Source organism: Pygocentrus nattereri, chromosome 17 (genome assembly GCF_015220715.1).
Source record: "Pygocentrus nattereri isolate fPygNat1 chromosome 17, fPygNat1.pri, whole genome shotgun sequence".
Classification (NCBI taxonomy): domain Eukaryota; kingdom Metazoa; phylum Chordata; class Actinopteri; order Characiformes; family Serrasalmidae; genus Pygocentrus; species Pygocentrus nattereri.
The window spans coordinates 15,249,892-15,270,170 of record NC_051227.1 but is presented as its reverse complement, the minus strand read 5'-3'; the positions used below and the strand labels follow the sequence as shown (position 1 = coordinate 15,270,170).

The 20,279-nt window shown below is 40.0% G+C and overlaps 1 protein-coding gene across 4 annotated transcripts in view; it reads right to left on the bottom strand.

The window, feature by feature from the left end:
• Positions 1–5,272: 5,272 nt before the first annotated feature.
• Positions 5,273–20,279, bottom strand: part of csnk1g2a (casein kinase 1, gamma 2a) — a 43,128-nt gene continuing 28,121 nt past the window's right edge. The window contains exons 4-12 of one of the 4 annotated variants that reach the window (XM_017706378.2): positions 20,122–20,270; positions 18,920–19,154; positions 17,907–17,992; positions 15,857–15,941; positions 14,953–15,098; positions 14,389–14,472; positions 11,119–11,220; positions 9,317–9,423; positions 5,273–7,057 (exon numbers count right to left, since the gene is read on the bottom strand). In XM_017706378.2, coding sequence (XP_017561867.1) covers positions 7,003–7,057; positions 9,317–9,423; positions 11,119–11,220; positions 14,389–14,472; positions 14,953–15,098; positions 15,857–15,941; positions 17,907–17,992; positions 18,920–19,154; positions 20,122–20,270 — 1,049 coding nt within the window. In that variant the 3' untranslated portion in view covers positions 5,273–7,002. Of the gene's footprint in view, positions 7,058–9,316; positions 9,424–11,118; positions 11,221–14,388; positions 14,473–14,952; positions 15,102–15,856; positions 15,942–17,906; positions 17,993–18,919; positions 19,155–20,121; positions 20,271–20,279 lie in introns of all 4 variants that reach the window. The other 3 variants (XM_017706377.2, XM_017706380.2, XM_017706379.2) reach the window with 3 other exon arrangements.

Below are 20,279 nucleotides of genomic sequence, written 5' to 3'. Positions count from 1 at the left end.
GTTTGGTGGTTGCCAGGAGACGGTACTTGTCTGACTGCATTGTGCCAAGTGTAAAGCTTGGTGGAGGGGGGATTATGGTGTGGGGTTGTTTTTCAGGAGTTGGGCTCGGCCCCTTAGTTCCAGTGAAAGGAACTCTTAATGCTTCAGCACCAAGAGATTCTGGACAATTTCATGCTCCCAACTTTGTGGGAACAGTTTGGGGACGGCCCCTTCCTGTTCCAACAGGTCTGCTCACCAGTGCACAAAGCAGGTCCATAAAGACATGGATGAGCCAGTTTGGTGTGGAGGAACTTGACCGTCCTGACCTCAACCCGATAGAGCACCTTTGGGATGAATTAGAGTGGAGACTGTGAGCCAGGCCTTCTTGTCCAACATCAGTGTTTGACCTCACAAATGTGCTTCTGGAAGAACGGTCAAAAACTCCCATAAACACATTCCTAATCCTTGTGGAAAGCCTTCCCAGAGCAGTTGAAGCTGTTACAGCTGCAAAGGGTGGGCAGACAACATGTTAAACCCTATGGATTAAGAATGGGATGTCACTCAAGTTCATATTTATAGTGAAATATAGTGTATATTCTCAAAGCTATGACTTATGCACAGTCATTTTACGCAGCCGATCGCTTCGTGGCTGAGTTGCTGTCGTTCCCAATCACTTCCACTTTGTTATAATCCCACCGACAGTCGACTGAGGAATATTTAGTAGTGAGGAAATTTCGCGACTGGACTTGTTCCACAAGTGGCGTCCGATCACGGTACCACACTGGAGTTCACTGAGCTCCTGAGAGCGACCCATTCTTTCACTAATGTCTGTAGAAGCAGTCTGCAGGCCTAGGGGCTTGGTTTTATACACCTGTGGCCATGGAAGTGATTGGAACACCTGAATTCAATGATTTGGATGGGTGACTGAATACTTTTGGAAATATAGCATAGCTCCAAAAGTCAATGTGTACATTAACATTAGATTAAATAACAATTTCCCTCATGATTCTCTGATTTTTCTGTTTTTCCTGTTTCATTGTTGCTCTTCACAAAACCGGTTTTCAACATTTAAAAAGCATTTTTTTTATATAAAACAATGTTTTTAAGAGGTTTAACTTGGAAAATTGTATGAAACAGATTCATGTTGACATTTTATATCATTAACGTTAAACTACAAAATCTGTATTTCATTTTTAAAAAATCATGTCATCAGGACTCTTATATTACATTGTAACACAGTATGTTCAGCTCTATTAAACTGCCTCTTTGGGTCAAGGCTCATCACAGAGGAAGCACCTCGAAGCCTGAGGTGGTGTCACGCTTGCTCAAAATATTTCATTAATTTATTAATAATTAGCTCATAACGTCTGTGTCACTGGTGTCACTGGTGTTTTGTGCTTTATCGGCTGGGTAATTAATATTTTGTCAAAATAATGCTATAAATATCATTTTTATTGCTGATTTTAAACAGTTGCACAAGATAACCTGACCAGCCAACCAGTCAGCCAGTTTACAGTATCCTCAGTTTTAACCAGGATGTCACTGGAGTTACGCCACATTCATACACCAGTGACTGTAGAATCGGTTTGAATTGAGCTCCTGTCTGCATGCATGAAAACAGATGTTAATGGACACATTAAGATCATTTAGTATTGGAAAGAAACGGTTTTATTTGAAAATGTATCCACCTGGATTCCCACTGCAGATGGAGAACGACCATGAAGAGCATCAGAGGTTTATGGTCGAGAATGCTGAGTCACTCTGAGAGCTCAGAACATGGCCCACAGTGCTGAGCTGAGCTGCACATCATGTGAAGATGAATGAGCGGTTCATGAATTGCTGCTCGGTACTGAGAAAAACATTAATGATTGAATGATCACACGGTGTAATCACCCACAATCCCCTTCACTAAGTGCAGCAGGTGTGCTGGGGCGGCTTGGTGGAAACAGAGAGTAAAACAAGTCATTTCACTCATTTATTTCATTTCAGGGCCACTGTTAATAAAACTAAAACTGGTAGACTTCCGAGAAAAAAGCTGTGATATTATCAGAAAAAAGTCACAATATTTAAAAAAAAGTCATAATATTTAAAAAAATCTTAATATTTAGAGAAAAAATTTAATATTTTGGTAATATACATAATATTTTGAGAATAAATATTCAGAGGATAAAGTGGGCTAACTGTAGGGGGGCTAACTGTAGGGGGGCTGCCATAACGTGTTGGGGTCTCAGTTGCTGTCCGGGCGCTGGAGCTCCACTCATTCCCGTCTCTCTGTGGATCATTTTGATCTTCATTCTCACTGTCTGTGAAACTTCATGCCCTCTTTGAATGGGGGGAGATGAAGCCCCCAATAGCCGTGTAGACGACCCTGCCTGAGATTCTACTTCAACAACACAGACAGACGGTTTCCTCCGAGTCCGTCTGGCTCTTTATTCTAGATAAACAGTTTCCTGCTCAGCCGTTTCAGCCGGTTCTTACACTAATAACAGACTGGTGCTGATGTGCAGGAGAGACGGGGAGGCTGAGTGTTTCTTTATGGGTGAATCGATATGAAAGTGCAGCTCCACCAACTCAACACCCCTCATTTAACACGAGGAGGTGCCGTGTCCCTTTGCAAAGGCCTGGCTATAATATTGAGACCTTTCCTGGTATTAAAGCCACTTTAATGTTGATTCCACTCTTTCTATATTTATTAACAGTGGCCCTACACGCCATCGTATTAACGCTCTAGTTTTCACGCTGGAAACAAATGATAGGGGGTGTTTTAATATTAAGACCTGTAGAGGGCAGTGTTTCAAGCATCACAATGTTCTAAAGTCAACCTTGATATAAAAACGGACCTTGTTTATCTTGCTAGTTCTCGGTCCCATTAAACACAATCCATCGTGTCATTTAATGTAAAAGTCAGAATTACTGTACCTCCGTTTCTCTGTGGTCTGATTCTAAACAGCGCCTGGCATTTGTTTGTGTTACCGGTAGGTTGGTTCCGGCCTTCGGAAATAAAATCTACTGACCAATAATATCTCAGCATGTTTTCCCTCCCAGTTTCAACAAATAATGCATAATGCTCCACAAACTGACCATCAGTCTGACTCTGTGTTGGTTGGCTTGTTTCGAAACACCTGCAATGTGACGACAGAACAATATCTCTGTTGATGGAACAAAACCCTGTATCTAAATTGTTCACGGTTTTCAGTTTTTGACATGATTTAAAATTGTCTGTTGTCCTTTACATTGTTTATAGATCTCGTGATGAATGGAGAAAATTCTGGTTCCAATGACTTACATTAAAAATAAAGTAGGTTTTTTTTCCTTCTCCTGTAAAGCTACTATTTTGGAGATACGAGGTTTTCCTTCTGACGATAACAATATGTTCTAATTTCTGACTGGCTTTGACTTTAAATAGGAATGTCACCATTTTCTACACTGTAAAATGACTTGACTCCAAGTAAGTAACTTAAATGTTAAACACTGCTGTTCGGTTGGATCACTAGTAAATGTTAAATCAGCTCCAATTTAAGAAAACCAGGGTACTTTAAGTTAAAACATACAATCATGTAAATAGTGTGCTGAAGAGTTCATACTGAGAAACTTACAAACTCAGAAAACTCCAGTTTTGTGAACCTACAGTATCTTCTGAGGTTTTAAATGAAATGTTGGTGAAATAGTGATTAAATAAGGGTTTTTCACTGAGAATTGTCCACCATGGATGGATCAAAACATGGGTATTAGTCCTAAAACCTCCTCACAGCCATCATTAAACAATGTCTGTGTGATCATAACCATGTAATGACTCTCTGTGAGGGACCTTTTAAAAGGTGGACGTCTGGTTCCTATCACCACCACTGTGAACAGTTCTGACTCAGTAAGTTTCTCTAGAGCACAGCGTTTCACACCAAACCACCCTGAACGCCTCAGATTACGTCTTATCCAGTTAATTATGCAGGAATTCCTTTTGGAATCACCTTCATTTGCAGCATCAGGTGTCCCGCTGAGGAGAAACTGACCGCTGAAACTGTTGGCATGTTGGGATTCTTATGGATATTTATGTGATGTAGAATATGATGTATTTTCTAAATATTCAGAATGTAATTTGGGAAGATAAATATATATCTGCTTTATTTAACCTTGAAATTCCATAAAGTTTAATCACAATTCAGCATCTGCACTGAACAAAGACCTGTTGCCATTTTAAGGGGAATTCAACAGATTTTTTTTAACACTTCAAGAAGTCGTTCAGAGCGGTTTGGTGTGAAACGCTCCGTTCTAGAGAAACTTACTGAGAACTGTACACAGTGGTGGTGATAGGAACCAGACGTCCACCTCTAAAAGCTCCTCACAAAAAGTTCCTACATGAAATGGTTCTGAATTCACTGCCTGAGGACTGAGACGCTGTTTTATGATAGTTTAGAGAACTTAAACTAAATTCATGGTGGAGGGAGACATGCAGGATGCTGTGTGGCAAAATAGTCCCCAAAGAAACCTGATTTTTCTAGATTTTCCACTATTTCACCATCATCAACATTCCATATAAACACTCAGACGACATGTGTAGGTTCTCTGGTGGTTCTGGATAGTAAATGTCTATATCTGTGTTGTAGTCATGGTGACCCCTGGTTCCCATCAGCACCACTGTAAAGACATCTGAACCATTTCACACCAAACTGCTCTGAATGACTCGGTTTACATCTCACACACCGAACTATGTAGACATCCTGAAAATGAGTGGGCTTTCCCTCAAAAGTAATCAGGCTGCCTTAAAATTTGATTTCAAATAGTAAGTTAGCAGAACAATAATCTATTACACTGTTATTAAACTTATTATTTTAAAGGTCAAATTTGAAAGCAGCCACATTTTATTACAGCGTACATGTAATAAAAAAAATCTCAATGATGTGTAGAAGAAAAAAAAACAACATTTAATAGGTATGTAAATCATCATACATCCTCACTCTGATAGGCAACCTCTGTTAAATGTTTATAAACCATATATTCATTTCCTGTGAAGCTAACTATGATGCAATTTACAACAGTGAAAGAAAGTCAATGCCGACTGACTCCATTTAATGGCCCTGGACCGCACAGTGGAGACCGAACGGGGAGAGAGAGGCAGAGAGAGAGAAAAAGAGGTAGAGATAGAGAGAGAGAGAGGTAGAGATAGAGAGAGAGAGAGAGAGAGAGAAAAAGAGAGAGAGAGAGAGAGAGAGAGAGAGAGAAAAAGAGAGAGAGAGAGAGAGAGAGAGAGAAAGAGAAAGAGAGAGAGAGAGAGAGAGAGAGAGAGAGAGAGAGAGAGAGAGAGAGAGAGAGAGAGAGAGAGAGAGAGAGAGAGAGAGAGAGAGAGAGAGAGAGAGAGAGAGAGAGAGAGAGAGAGAGGGAGGGCCAAGGACACCTGAACTGGGTAAAAATCTCAGAGAGGGACATTAGTGTTAAATGGTTTTACTTGGAAAGGCACAAACTATGTTTCCCAGGTAACTTAAACTATTGTGAAAAATATATTGTGGAAAAAAAGAAAAAAGGGCACAAAGCCACGTTGTCCACCTCTTAACTCCTCCAAACCCAGAGAGCATCACTTTGTTCCTTTGGAGAAATGATCCCACATCTGCTTTTACTTATTTATTTTCCGTTCATTAAAGGGGAATTTCTGATTTTTCTGTACACAATTTAATCGTTTGTTCAGAGCGGCTTGGTGTGAAACTCTCTGCTCTAGAGAAACTCTGAGTCAGAACTGTTTACAGTGGTGGTGATAGGAACCAGACGTCCCCTCTAAAAGCTCCTCACAGAAAGTTCCTACATGAAATGGTTATGAATTCATTGTCTGATGTCTGAGACGCTGTTTTTGAGACGTTTTAGGCATTAAATATGTATTTCTAATCCCAATCCAAGTGCATGCAGAGCATTCTAATGCAAAATAGTACCTAAATAAAACTTTAGCACTCTCTCATCATTATCAGCATTTCATATAGACACTCAGAAGACTCGTGTAGGTTCTCTGCTCGTTCTGGATGGTAAATAAAATGTCTATATTTGTGTTGTAGTCATGGCGACCCCTGGTTCCTATCATCACCACTGTAAAGACATCTGAACCATTTCACACCAGACCCCTCTGTTTACAGCTACTGAATTATGCAGACATTGTGAAAAATCGGTGGAGTTCCCCTTTAACTGCAGAAATATGAATGTTTTCTTCCCCCCTTAAAAGTGCAATTCAAAAGAAGAGAGATGCCATGTCTTTCTCTCCGTCTTCCACAGTACCTGAGACCAGCCACTGTGATACAACATCCACAGACAGAGGGGGAGGGGGGGAAGGAGCAATTAAAAAAAAGAAAAGAATTCACACTACAACATGAATAAAACTGACTCAGAGCAGGCTGAGCTTAAAAAAAAAAAAAATCTTAAATTACCAAAAAAGGGGAAAAAAAGGACAGCCAATTTACATACGCCGAGCGATTCTGGTGTTCACAACGTTTTTCTTCCTGTTTTTATCGATTCCCGACTCGGCGCGTCACAGTCAGCAGTCTTTTCCTTGTGTTTTCTCACTTTGATCCCATAAAAATCAAACACAGTGGAGTACATCTCTCACTCAGCCACAATTTCTGTGTGTGTCTGTGTTTAAACTTCTTTTTAGTTCAATAAATGTTTTTTCCTTTCATGGTGATCTAAAATACAGGTGTTCATCTCCATTCAGGTCACAAAACACGTTAGCACTTTCTGATCTCCTGTGACCGACACGTTATACAAACACACTTCCTCTAAACTGTTCCTTGTCGATGGGAGTTCAGAGGCGGGTGGGGTGGGGTGGGGTGGGTGGAGGCGGTGGTCTCCTCTCTGATGCTGCAGCGGAGGCAGTGTGCGTGTGTGTGTGTGTTCTGCAGTTCAGATTCTTCAGAGAGCACACACACAAAGAAAGTGCTGCACTCGCTCCAGTCCTCTTTTCTTTGACTTTTACTTTCTTTAGTTTGTTTTTCGTTTCCGTTTCGGATCACGTCAGTGTCCGTGAACACGTCACTGTCTCTCTGGCTGTCCTCACTTGTGTCGCTGGAGCGCTTTCCTCTTCCTCCTCTTGAAGAAGCAACAGCACCTGAAAACAGACAGAGAATTTGAGAGATGAAGCACTTTCTCCACCATCTGTTCCTTCCCTGAAACTAGCGATGTACTGACACCACTTCTTCCCTTCCAGTACCGAACATACATACCGAGAACCGACACGGTACTAACTCTGTCTGACCTAAACAGTCTAGAAATCCAGATTTTTACACAATTATAATATTTTACTCAAGTGTGTATGAATCACATTAGGCCCAGTCCCATTTCTTATTTTTACCCCTAACCCTTGTTTTTGAGTGTCTAGTTGCCCCTTTGAACTGAGATACAGTGGGTAGTGGTTGAAATCTTCCTGTATGAAATGGGACCCTCAAATAAAGAGCGCTACTTTATTAACAGCCACTAGCGCTGCTCTGTAGGCGACACTGCTAGTCTAGATAGATACTTTACTGATCCCAAAGGGAAATTGCAGTGTTTCAGTAGCTATATATATATATATATATATATATATATATATATATATATATATATATATATATATATATATATATATATATATATATACACACACACATACATACATACATACATACATACACACACACACACACACACACACTCGAACTTACAGATACTATGCAGAAAATAAAAAATTAAAATAAACCGACATAAGTTAAAGAAAAATACAAATAAAAGTATAAGTACATGACAGCAGGCACTTAGTGGTATGAGGTCAACTAAAAGCACAGTGATTATAGACAACTAACTGAGTTGCAGCAGTGTTTACAGTGTAAAATGCACAGACAGTGTCATTACAGTAATAGTTATGATGTATTGCACAGTGTGTATTAATCAGAGAGGAGATACAGTGATGAGGTTCAGCTCAGTTCAGACAGCAGGAGATCAGTACCGTCTCTGCAGTAAGGAGTGTCGTTGTACAGCTGTATAGGAATGGGTAAGAAAGATCTCACACGGCTCTTTAACGCAGCGCAGCTGTAAAAGTCTGTACTGAACGTGCTTCTCTTTTTATCCAGTGTACAGGGTGAGTCAAAAGTCACAGGACTCTGTTTTATTTTATTTTTTATTTTATTATCAACTTCTCTGGGGTCATCTCAAACAAATCGTGTATGCTGAGAAAATTCGCAACGAACACCACCTTCAGTACCGCATCGTGGAGGCTTATGACAGCATAATAAATAAACTAAAACGGTGTCCTGTGACTTTTGACAAACCCCGTGGCATACAGAGGATGTGAGGTGTTATCCAATATGGCTGCAGAGGAGGGTGAACTTCAGCTCCTCACTGCTGGGCCTTAGTTACATTTACAACATTATACGCCTTCAAAGAGGGGGCAATTATTTATTACCACCCACCCCTAATTCTTTAGTGATATGAAGCTGAAGTCAGATATTCTCTATTTAGCTAGCTAGCCATCTTACCTGTTTTTCTTTTTTTCCCCCTCATAAAACTCTTTTTGGAGTGAGCCTCTGAAAACCCCCCGTTTGGGCAACCTCTCTACCTCAACAAGAATCGGGACACCCTACCCCTAGACGTGAACACGCAAAACAGAGGTGTACAGGCTAAGTGGTAGGGGAAAGGGTGAAATGGGACTGGGCCTAAAACTACAGGTAAAAGTGACCCATTGATGATGTTGCCATAAAGAGGGTCTGTTATCGTGTATAAAATTATGATAAAGACAGAGTTGAAATGACGTAAAAGCTGCACAAATTCCAATCTGGCTGTTCAGACAGAGTTCACATTGCTGCATACCGCATGTGTAACAGATTTGAGTACCGCACACAAAAGTGGCTCAAAAAAAAGACTGAGGTTTTTGTTGCTGTTCACAGTCACACAGAAACAAATCTGAGTCACATATGAAGACAGAATTTGAGCCACTTTTACCTGCAGTAGCCTAAGCTTGAACGAACTGCAATTACTGGCTGGATAAGTTCACATTTGTATGATTCAGAGCTAGAAAAGCAGCTGCGCTCTTCAACATGACTTATATTTTAATTCTTAATTAAATGTGATATTGAGGTCCTATACTAGTCACATGAAGTGTCCAGGTGTAAACGGGGTCTATATGTATTTTAACTTGTGATTTGTAAGTAAAGCCACATCGTATGTGGTTGAAGTCATGTACCTTTTTTTTTTAACTGAAAAATAAACAAAAATAGTAGGTAATTTAGCAAAAAGAAGGATGGGAATTTTTCCATTCCACCTTAAACGGTGCAGCAGTTTTATTCTGGTGTCTACAGGGTGCAAAGTGCAATAAAGGTTGGTGAACTTGACTTACTTCGTATCATCGGCGACCTCCACCTCAGCAGGGGCAGTAATGGGGGCATTTGAGTGTCCCGCTGTGGGGTCATCTGTGTTCACCTCACCGTTGGTCGAACTCATTACCTGAAAACCAGCAGAGGAGCCAATGTGGTGTTATGGCAGAACATGCTTGGGTATCCTGGAGATTTTAACATGCTGCAAAAATATCATGACATCTTACTTCATTAATCAGAGTCATTAGTGAAAACCTCTATGCATAATTCACATTTCTGGTTGCATAAATAATCATAAAGTCAAACCTTGTGGAAAAATACGTTCAACTCTGAGCACACAAAGCTAAAATTTTAATTTATTATTTTTGTTCTTAAGTAAACTAGTTGGATTTAGAATGAAGTCATCAGCTCCCTACAGGAGGCAGAGCTTCATGCTGGCCTGGCGTTGGAAAACATGCAGCATGTGAGGTAGAGAGGAGCAGAGAGGAAAGACTGCACACAGTAGGAAAAATAAACAGCAAACTTGGAGAGGAAGAAGAGAGTGAGTGAGTGCATGTGTGTGAGGCTGATACAGAGGGAGAGAGACTGTATAGTGAGTATTTCAGGGCTGCAACCAACAATTATCACTATAATTGATTATATCAACTATAATTCAATTACCAATGAACTGGACTGTTATTTCGTCTGTCACTCATCTCAACAACCGTCCAACATGACCATGAGCACCATGAAATGAATACTGGTAATATTACAGTTCTACAGATTCATGAATATTTTTAATAAAACCTGTCAAGTACCTCACTAATGGTCACATGTAGTAAATAAGTCATTTAAAGAGAAGTAACGGGAGGGGGAGTAAAGTAAGAGCCTTTTAGAAACCAAAAAACACTAAGAACTCCTGGGAACCCTAAGTGCTCTAAAATTATCACCAGTAAAAGCGTTTACATGCAGTCAATACTCTGATCATAATCTGATTATTCAAAGGGTCATGTAAACAGTAGACTCTGATTTCCTAGATCAGAGTAAGGTCTTAAAAATCTGATTGAGAAATCTGATAAAGAGGCTGGATTTTAGCTCAGTAATCAGATTTCTCAGTGCATGTGAACTCTTACTCTGATTTCTTTCGGATTTCTCAGTCGGCGCATGTGCGAAAAACATTGGTTCCGATACCGGAAATAAGCGAGCAGCAACACACTTTTGGAGCAATACCGAAATCGAATATACAGTATGCTTGACGAAAATAAAGATATTCATCTTCACGATGATGTATGTTCATATTTTCAGCTAAAGTGGTACGATGTTTTTCACGCATCATGAAGTTTGAGTTTTACATTACATTTACATCACGTCGTCTTCTGTGAGTTTATTGGCTGGTTGTAAAGCAGAAATCTGATTCATGTAGACCTGGAGTTTCCCCATTACCTGATCACTCAAGAGCATGTAAACACATTCGGATTACTGACGAAATCTGACTTTCTGCAGTCACCAGATTACGAAGTTCATGCAAACACACTCAGTGACAAAACATTCATATCTGCTTCACTGGATGAAAGCTGCTTTCTAAAGAGCCAAATCAACATCCCTGTGGGCCCAACTTTGGTCAGGCATGTTGTGCAGCACTGTAGAGGGTTCATTTTAACTGTACGTCCCTTGAAATTGACATTGCTGACCACTAAGCAACTTTGTTGGCTGACCGTTGCAACCCTCATGTGTTTGTATTAGTGAGAGTGAGAGATGGAGATAGAGAGAAAGAGGGGAAAAAGCATGCAAGTTATACAAAGAGAGAGATGCCAAGTCCAAGCAGCACAGCGCACACACCCAGTACCTGGACAGAGCCCCCCAGCCTATCAGCTGTGAGGTGCGACCCCAGGAGCTCTCTGTTGGTGACAGGAGTCGGCTGGGATTCACTTCCTTTGGGTTCTGGCGACTGGCGCGACAGCGATGGGGGGGTAAGGTGGGGGTTGTAAAAGGTCAAAAGAGGTGCAGTTGAAGGGGGGTGAAGGTGTAAAGGAAAAAAGAAAAACAAAGTTTTAAAGAGGAATACTGTCCATGCAGAAGCAGACTGCTCTAGCTAACAGAGGAGACGAGAGAAAGAAGTGCAAGTGAAAAAGAGAGACAGAGAGACAGAGAGAGTGTATAACATGCAGAGATGAGGAGGCCCGCTAAGCTCTTAGTTTAGATGGAAACCCTCCACTGATCCACATTACACAGAAACAAAACTGCCTATCACATTCCAACAAAATCTTCAAGTGGAAGTCCATCTATTTAAAATTTTTTTTTCAAAATTAATGCAAATGTTGAGATGTTAACAAACATTCAGAAAGGTTTGATGTGAAATGGTTGATTTGAAAAGAGAAAGTTCATTTCATTACAGTGGTGGTGATGGGAACCAGGAGTCAAAATGACTAAAACACAAATATATTTTATTTACTATCCAGAACCAACGTGTCTTCCGAGCTTTATATGCAATGGTGCTGATGGTAAAATCTGAAAATTAGGAAAAAAATATGTTGTTTTCTTCTGGGACTATTTTAGCTCTTTTTAAACCACACCTAAAAACACAAACACCTGTCACTGCATCAGCATCCATAACCATTTCATTTCATTTCATTAACCTGCAATAACTCTCTTGAGGGAGCTTTTAGAGGTGGACGTCTGGTTCCTATCACCACCACTGTGAACAGTTCCAAGTTTCTCGAGAACAAAGTATTTCACATCAAAACCATAATTATTTAATTATGCAGAAATCTGGGAAAGGAATGGTGGAATTTCCCTTCAGCTCTACACCAATTTTAACCCAAGACTAGACTGGCTGTGGATGTCAGTGCTCTACTTCACACTGTCACTCACACAGTAAACATAAACAGAGCTACCAGACAGTAGGGGTGTCATTACATATTAGCAATGAGTAACTTATTATTCTGACAGTCAAGTAAATAAGAGTTTTTAAAAATGCAACCAAACCAAATAGGGCCAGGCAATATGACAAAAACGTGATATCGCAATTCTTTAAGATGATTTCATGATAATATCTGATAAGTTGGAAGAGAAATAGCAGTGCTTTGTGAAAAAATGCCAAAACACTATGAATCTTGGGATTTGCCTTCACCAATAACATACTGTGCTGCAGTAAATCTAATTAAAACAGGACTAATTTTGCTCTCTTTGTTATCCAGAAATGCATTTTCATTCATCACAACAACAATAATATTGTTAAATTTCCCACCCCTACTAAAACGCCTTTAAAAAAAACACCATTAAAGTGTTTTTTCAAAATTTATGTGGCAATCAAAAAGCATATAAAGGACAGAGTCCATCAGGCTGTTTCCTACTGTGGGAGACAACAGAGGTAGAATTAAATAGGTAAGTTTTGACTGATTATTTGAACTCAAGTAATCAAGTCATTCTGACAGCCCTACCAAACAGACCTAGTTTCAATCTGCATCATCACCCCTACACGCTGCACAATACTGCCACCTAACATGTGAAAATGGAATGAACAAAAAAGTAGAAAAAAAAGAAAGAAAGAAAGAAAAGGCAAACACCTTTGGACAAATACTCCAGATGATGGACCTGTACCCAACAATCATGGCATTATTAGCAAAGGCTACAGTTCAGCATGGAAAATATGCACTTGGCTTCATAGAAGAACGCTTATAGTGTCATTCTACAAGTCTGAATGTGTACCGTCAGCATCTGGGCCTTCATAAATATGGGATAACTTCCTACAATACAGGCTACATTACAAACTGGAAGGTCACAAATGAACTAATGAACTAGTACCATGTGACACCCACTGTACCAATGCATGTGAACACGGTCTCCATGTCCCATACCATTATCTGGAACATCAATCATGTGTGAATGATCCTGCTCCTACTTTCATCAGGCGTTCTCTCAGCACGCTGAGGCACAGGAAAATGTGAGGAGCTGCCATAAATGGGTAGTAAGTGCTGAGCCTGACTGATATATCAGCCGTCCAACAAAACAGGGCAGTATTAAAGTTCTCTGACTTTTCAGCATCAGCGGAAATCCCACCAATAATGCATGGAAACGTATGGAGGCCTGCTGATGACATCCTGTGTAAATGAAAATATTGTGTGGCCACACCTTATTAACGCGTGGGAATGAGATCCTAATGCGTGGCCATGACTTAGTAAGGTGTGGGAATGACATCACAGCTTAATAAGTCGTGGCCACGACTTAATGATCTCGTTCCCACACCTTAAGTTGTGGCCACAGGAGGTCACCAGCAGCGCTCCATAGAAACATCCCCTTACATATTACATAAGAAAACAAGGTTCATAAGGATGATGTTATATTGAACAGCAGTCAATGTTGAGCACTACGGTGCACTAATAACTCACTGATGATTAGGGTGTGTTTATCATTTGACCATGTATAATATCAGCCTATATTATCAGTTCACAGAATCTTTCGCCCCTTTATGTGCAGGGCTTACTGTGTGTGTGTATTTTTTATATTTTATATATAAAAATATAAATATATATAAATAAATAACTTATAAAAATTATATGGAATGGGGCTGATGGGAAATTCTGAAAATCTGAGAAAAGTTTTCTTTGGAGACTATTTTGCCTCTTTTTAAACCACACCTAAAACTACTGTAAAACATTGTCATTGCATCAGTATCCATGACCATTTCATGCAGTAACATTCTGTGAGGAAGCTTTTGGAGGTGGATGTCTGGTTCCCATCACCACCACTGTGAACAATTGTGAAAAAGTAAGCTTCCAAGTTTCTCCTGGATGCCTGCAGCTATCACATGTATCTTACATCATGTATCTACAAATAAAAATGGGCTGATATGTGGGAAAGTTTGGAAATGGTTATGGGAAAATCATGGATGTACATAAAATCACTGCTTACTGTATTAAAGTGATTTGTATGTATTCACATATTTGTGTTTTTCTTTTTCAGGAAACAAATGCATACTGACCACATTATCGGTTTTTTGTATTAAAACTTTCTCTGGCCCCAAAAACCTCTGTGCAGTACTGTATGTACTGATGACCTCAGGTACAAAGAGAGCTCCAAGTGGGATTTACTGATGTGTAAATGTCAGTGTTTTTACCTGGTTTTTGGTATGCTGCTGTGCTTTATCTCTGCTGCTGGGCTGAAGTGGAGTATCGCTGGGGATAGGTCCTATTGGAGTTGGCTGAACAGAAAACAACAGGAAAAAAAAAAAGCACCTGGTTTACAACATAGGCAAGACAAGTTACTTACATAGCACATTTCATTCAATGCTCTTTACATAAGTAAAAGAATAAAGGCCTAAAAAGATACAAAGAGCACTCGTTTAAAAACAAAACTGCAAATTAAAAGGAAGCACATCAAAATACAATACAAAAACATAAAAAGGAAAGACAGAGGGCTTCAGTTTCATTAAAGTGTACTTATTATAAGATGCAATGCTAAAAACAAAGTGCTGTGAGAACAAAGTGCGATAAGTAATCGGGGTGTCAACTACTTTTTAGTTAAAACACACTAATAATTGTTATTCTTTCAAAGCTCTGTATAATTGGTCTAAATCTGTCTTTATGATCCATGCAGGTGTTTAGGGATGCAGTAATACTGACCATACTCATCACATACTCAGACAAGAGTATTGCCCCCCCACCACCCTTCCGGGACATACCAGAGGTTTGCCGACCCAGTCATATTCATAGTCGAACACGTAGCCATTCCTGTCGAAAAGGTCTGTGAAGAGTTTGCGTAAGTAGTCGTAATCCGGTTTCTCAAAGAAGTCCAGTCTCCTCACGTAGCGCAAGTAGGTGGCCATTTCTTCTGTAGGACAGAGCCAACGTCAGAGTTGCTCATTGAAAACCAATCCAGAACTGAGCACCCTCTGCTTAAAGGGTCCATAACATGGAAAAATGTATTGTTCTCTCGTTTAATTAAAAAAAAAAAAAAAAAAAAAAAAAAGTGTACTAAGTAATAACTGTTGGTTTCAAACGAAACACCCAACAAAACACACACAGCCATTTATAACACCTAAGCTGCAATACAGTCACAATAAATAAATAAATAAATAGCATCGAGAGTGTGGCTGTATTCATATTTTAGCTGACACTACTGGCTATAACATGGTTTTATTGCCTAATATGTCCATTGTGAAATAATTGCTGTTTTTCTCCTGGTTTTAAACAAAAAATTTAACTTCAAAAACAAGTACTATACAGACTTTTGCTGGGGTCTAAAGCAATAACAAAATACAAAGCTTCTGAAAACTAAATAGGACACAAATACCAACATAATGAACAAATGATGTTGCTTGTGTAGTAAATTATTCAGGCCAGCCCAAATAATTTACAACTGTTTTTGCTACATGAGCCCACAAACTATATAAAGGCAAGAAAAAATATAAGATATGTACCCTTTAAAGGAGAACGTGCAAAAATAAAAGTCCTAGAATCGTTAATAAGGATAGTTATTAAATCCTATTAGGGGCCCTTATTAACTTGTCCCCAAATAACATTCACTGATAGCTGCATTAGCGTCTATACTTGATTCTACTGCTTGAGAGAAAACTGTAAACGAACCTGGGAAGCTTTCACAGAGCACTTCAATGGGGGTCGCTCTTTTGGTGTCTCCTATTTTTTGATAGCGCTCTTTCAGTGTGTCAGCCTAGATGAATAAGAGGGAGAGAGGAAAGGAGAAGATGACAGAGAGGGGAACAAAAAAAAGTTATATTTTCAACTGTGGTTAAACGTGTGTCGTGTACACAGCTTTCTTGATGCGCAACTAAAACTGAAACTTTGAAAAAAGGTCCTAAAGGTTGCAAAAATGACAATCTTTTTCAGCTCTTTTAACTAGGTCAGCCTTTCCTCAGAGTGCAGCCAGTGGTTAGCCTGCTGTCCGCGTCTACAGACAGAGGTACGCCATCACCGTGACGTTAGCTCAGTGAGATAAGAGGAATCTCAAAGCCACACACTGAAGAAAACATTGCTGGGGGAAGGTTAAGATAGCAGAAGCTCTTATCGGTGAAAGGCATCAGAAAACGTCTTGGTCCACATTGACCTTGAGGGTTTTCCCAGCGTGCTTAAACACCGATCAGATATTGTGCTGCTGCAAAACACTTTAGTGTGAAAGTGTTAAATGTAAGCTCTACCACAAGTCAACACACAACAGCAAATCGGGTTTTCTTAAGTCTTCTTAGTCTCAGCAGGTTTATAAAGAAATATTAATCTAGGGTTGAATATTTACGTAGCGCACTGCATGAGATGATGCCTGTTAAGCTGGTGAAACAACACGGTGAAACGTGCGTGCAACTCTAGTTAATTGAATCAGACATGAAACTAAATTACACTTGAGTTGCATAATGTAAAGCGCTCTACAACTCACTTGAAACTCAGCTGCAACAACTGCAACCATTTTGTTGAATAAGTTTCAAATGCACAAGATCAGGTCATACATCGGATTTTATCCAGTAAGATAAGAGAAGACAAGACAAGATAATCCTTTATTAGTCCCATGACATGACGGGGAAATTCTCAGTCTCAAATTCTCAAGAGAAGTAGTAATAAGAAGAGAACTAGCAATACTTAAACAATTAACTAAGTCTTTAACAAGGTGTGGTATGCACCCACCCCTCGGTCCCTGACGATGACGGCTGCAAGAGCCGGCAGGAAGGCGGGGCCCGAACACCCGGCGGCCACAAAGACACAAGAGCAGAAAAGCTCCTGTGAAGGAAGGACTGAAAAGTCTAGCGTAAGCCACTGAAAAGTGGCCAGCTTAGGTTTAGTTGTGTTTACTTTGTTTATTTTGTGTGAAATAAAGAAACACGGCTGCTTAACCCTGAACCCTGCCTCCAGCGTCCTCCTTGAGCCCGGGATAGCACATGCCGTGCTACACAAGGTTTCTACAGTTTGTTACTTGTTACTATATAGACAATATGTAACACTAAACCTAAAAAATAAGATAAAAAAAAATCCTCTACCCTTCACAGAAAATTAACTTATTATTAAAAAGAATTATAAATAAACAAAAAGCTATTTACACTGGAAGGATATTTTGCCCAAAGTAAATGGACAAGAAAATGAAACTGAGACCTCAAATCACCCAAAAATCTGATTGGACATTTAAAAAAAAAGATCCTGACTGACTTCACACAAGGCTGGTCATTTTCCATTTTGTCAGCTTCTGGAACCATAGTAACAAAAAACCCTGGGTTCATAAAACGAGCTGCTTCTGTAACAAGCAGCAGTACCAAGCCAGCTAACGCTAACAGCTGTTTAAACGTCTGCTTGTGCCACCATGTATTCTTCTGTTATCCAGCAGTTAATGTGATTCCCTTAGATTTAGTTTCCCCTTTCTTGCTCTTACCCTCTATTTTTACAGAGAGCTCAGATTCATTTGGGATCTAAATAATACATATATTTAGTTTTCCGATACAACGTACTGGAAAACTAAAAGCGCTAATTTGCAGTGGAGTAATCAAAATGTATTGCACACAACTTTGTTTTTTAATTAAAACTAACTACACGCAACTAGTTGCACCATGTGACGGCAGCCTTACATCCTGTGTATTAGACTGTGATTTGTATTAGTTTTCAGCAACAGCAGTGAAGTTTTCTCTTTTCCATACTGTACCTTCAGGCCCTGCCAGGGCAGGCTGCCTCGTAGGAAATACATGAACATGTGACCCAGAGCCTCCAAATCATCCCGCCTGCTCTGCTCTATACAAGAAGAGAGAAAAGAAACATATAAAAATGCATTTCAGTGAAGACGTGTAGGCTGCATACTGAGGGCTCCCATGAAAGTTGTGTCAAACCACAGAATTCGCTAAACGTGTGGGCGAAATTTAAGACATGAGATTTTTCAGTAAGGACAATAAAGACATAACCATTGATACAATGTTTAGCAATGTAAAAAACCATAATGACTTCACTTCCTCTGCACCAAAACAAATATCACCCTGCAGCTCTAACATACAGGAATGTATGCAAATTCCACTGATTTTTTTTTTTTGCTTAACTGAATCAGTAGGATGTAAACAAAGTCATTCAGTGGTTTGATGTGAACTGCCCCACTCTAGACAAGCTTACCAAATCACAGTCGTTCAGAGTGATGGTGACAGGAAACAGATGTCTGATGGGTTTAATGTCTCTAAAAGCTGGTTCACAGAAAGTTGACATGACACAGTTATGAATTCACTGCCTGATGTCTGAAAAATTGTTTGATAACTTTGAGAAGATTTGGACCTAAAATGTATTTTTCTAATCCATTCATGGTGAAGAGGTACATGCAGGTTGTTGTGAGCCAACAAGAAAACTGAGTAAGGCTTTGCTGTTTTTACCTGCTGTGAAAACGAAGCCCAAGTTTCCCAAGTTTTCCATTTCACATCAAATCACTTCGAAAGTTTTTGTTTACATGCCATCCACTGAATTACACACAAAGTAAAAAAAAAATCTGGAATTCCTGTTTAAGAATATTTGTCAGGATGTGGTTTCCTGTGCCAAGGCAATTTGAAACGTTTCTCATTTTTGACTTGTTAGCCAATAATTTGCCCTTAATGCTCTTTTTAATAATTTGGCTAACCATAAGCCAAAACACGAATCCTATAAGAATGGACACCACAAGCTAAATGCGGTGCTGCATCATACCTTTCCCTAGGTGAGTGTTGATGCTCATGTAGCGTGCTGTTCCAGTCAGGCTCTTGTGTTCCCGGTACGGGATGTGTTTTTTGGTCTCGGGGTCAATGTACTCTTTGGCCAGCCCAAAGTCGATGATGTGGATGGTGTGCTGCCTCTTGCTGCCTGGCCGGCCCACCAGAAAGTTCTCGGGCTTGACGTCCCTGTAGATCAAACTTCTGGTGTGTACGTATTCCATCCGCGTAATCTGTGAATGGAAAAGAAAAAACGTAATACTTTAAACTGATGTACCATTTACCCCATTAAATAGGATGATTATTAATAACATCATCAGGTAGGAAAAACACTAACTAAAACTGCCTCTTAAAAGGTTAAACATAAAATTACACATTTTATAACACTTCATATCATATATTATAACTTATATAACAGTCAGTTCCAGCCATGCAAGCTCTAACCGTGCTGATATTTTGCCATAACATCACGTTTCTTTTCTACAAACAGCGCATCACTCTGCTGAGACGCCGTTGCTAAGCAACGACTTTGACAGCTGTAGGAGACGCTCAAGCCATTTGAACGTTTTTACTTCTTACTTTGCCACGAACAGAAATCGGATGCTTTTAAGATCACATCTGACCGACAGCCGATTTGGTCAGATGAAGATGAGACGACACTAAATTCCCAAACTGTCGTCACCACTGAGCAGCTTTTCAGTCGGCAGCTGTGACAGAAGAACAGCTAAACAACCTGGAATCAGCCAGAAATGAACCCAGTACCATTCGCCAAAAAAAAACTGACCGAACTGAGCTGAACTTGATACAGCAGTGGTTTTATGGCTCAGTCTGATTTGGTCAGACTCTGAAGATCAGACGACACGTTTGGTGAATGGCATTGGGTTCATTTCTGGACGATTCCAGGTTGTCTAGCTGTTCTTCTGTCACAGCAGCCGACCAAAAAAAGCAAGTTAGTGGTGGCGACAGTTTGCGAATTTAGTGTAAGGGGCTGGAGAACGAACTGCCGGCTGTGCAGCAAGTGGGCCGGAGCTTGTTACTCTGACGTAGCAACAAGCTCACTGAAACTGTCTAACTTTTGAGCCCCCGTCTGAACACGAGATTCATGGAAACTCACAGTAATATGAAACAGCATCACACTATAATATTTCACAGCCATATATTTCCTTTGGTCTTCCCTCCTATGATGGAGTTCAGTCTCACCAGCTGGATGGCGATCATGAGGACGGTCTTGAGGGAGAAGGTTCTGTCACACAGGTCAAACAGGTCCTCCAAACTGGGCCCTAACAGTTCCAGCACCATGGCATTATATTTACCACACGGGCCAAAATAGTAGACCTGAGGAACGCCCTCTGAGAACA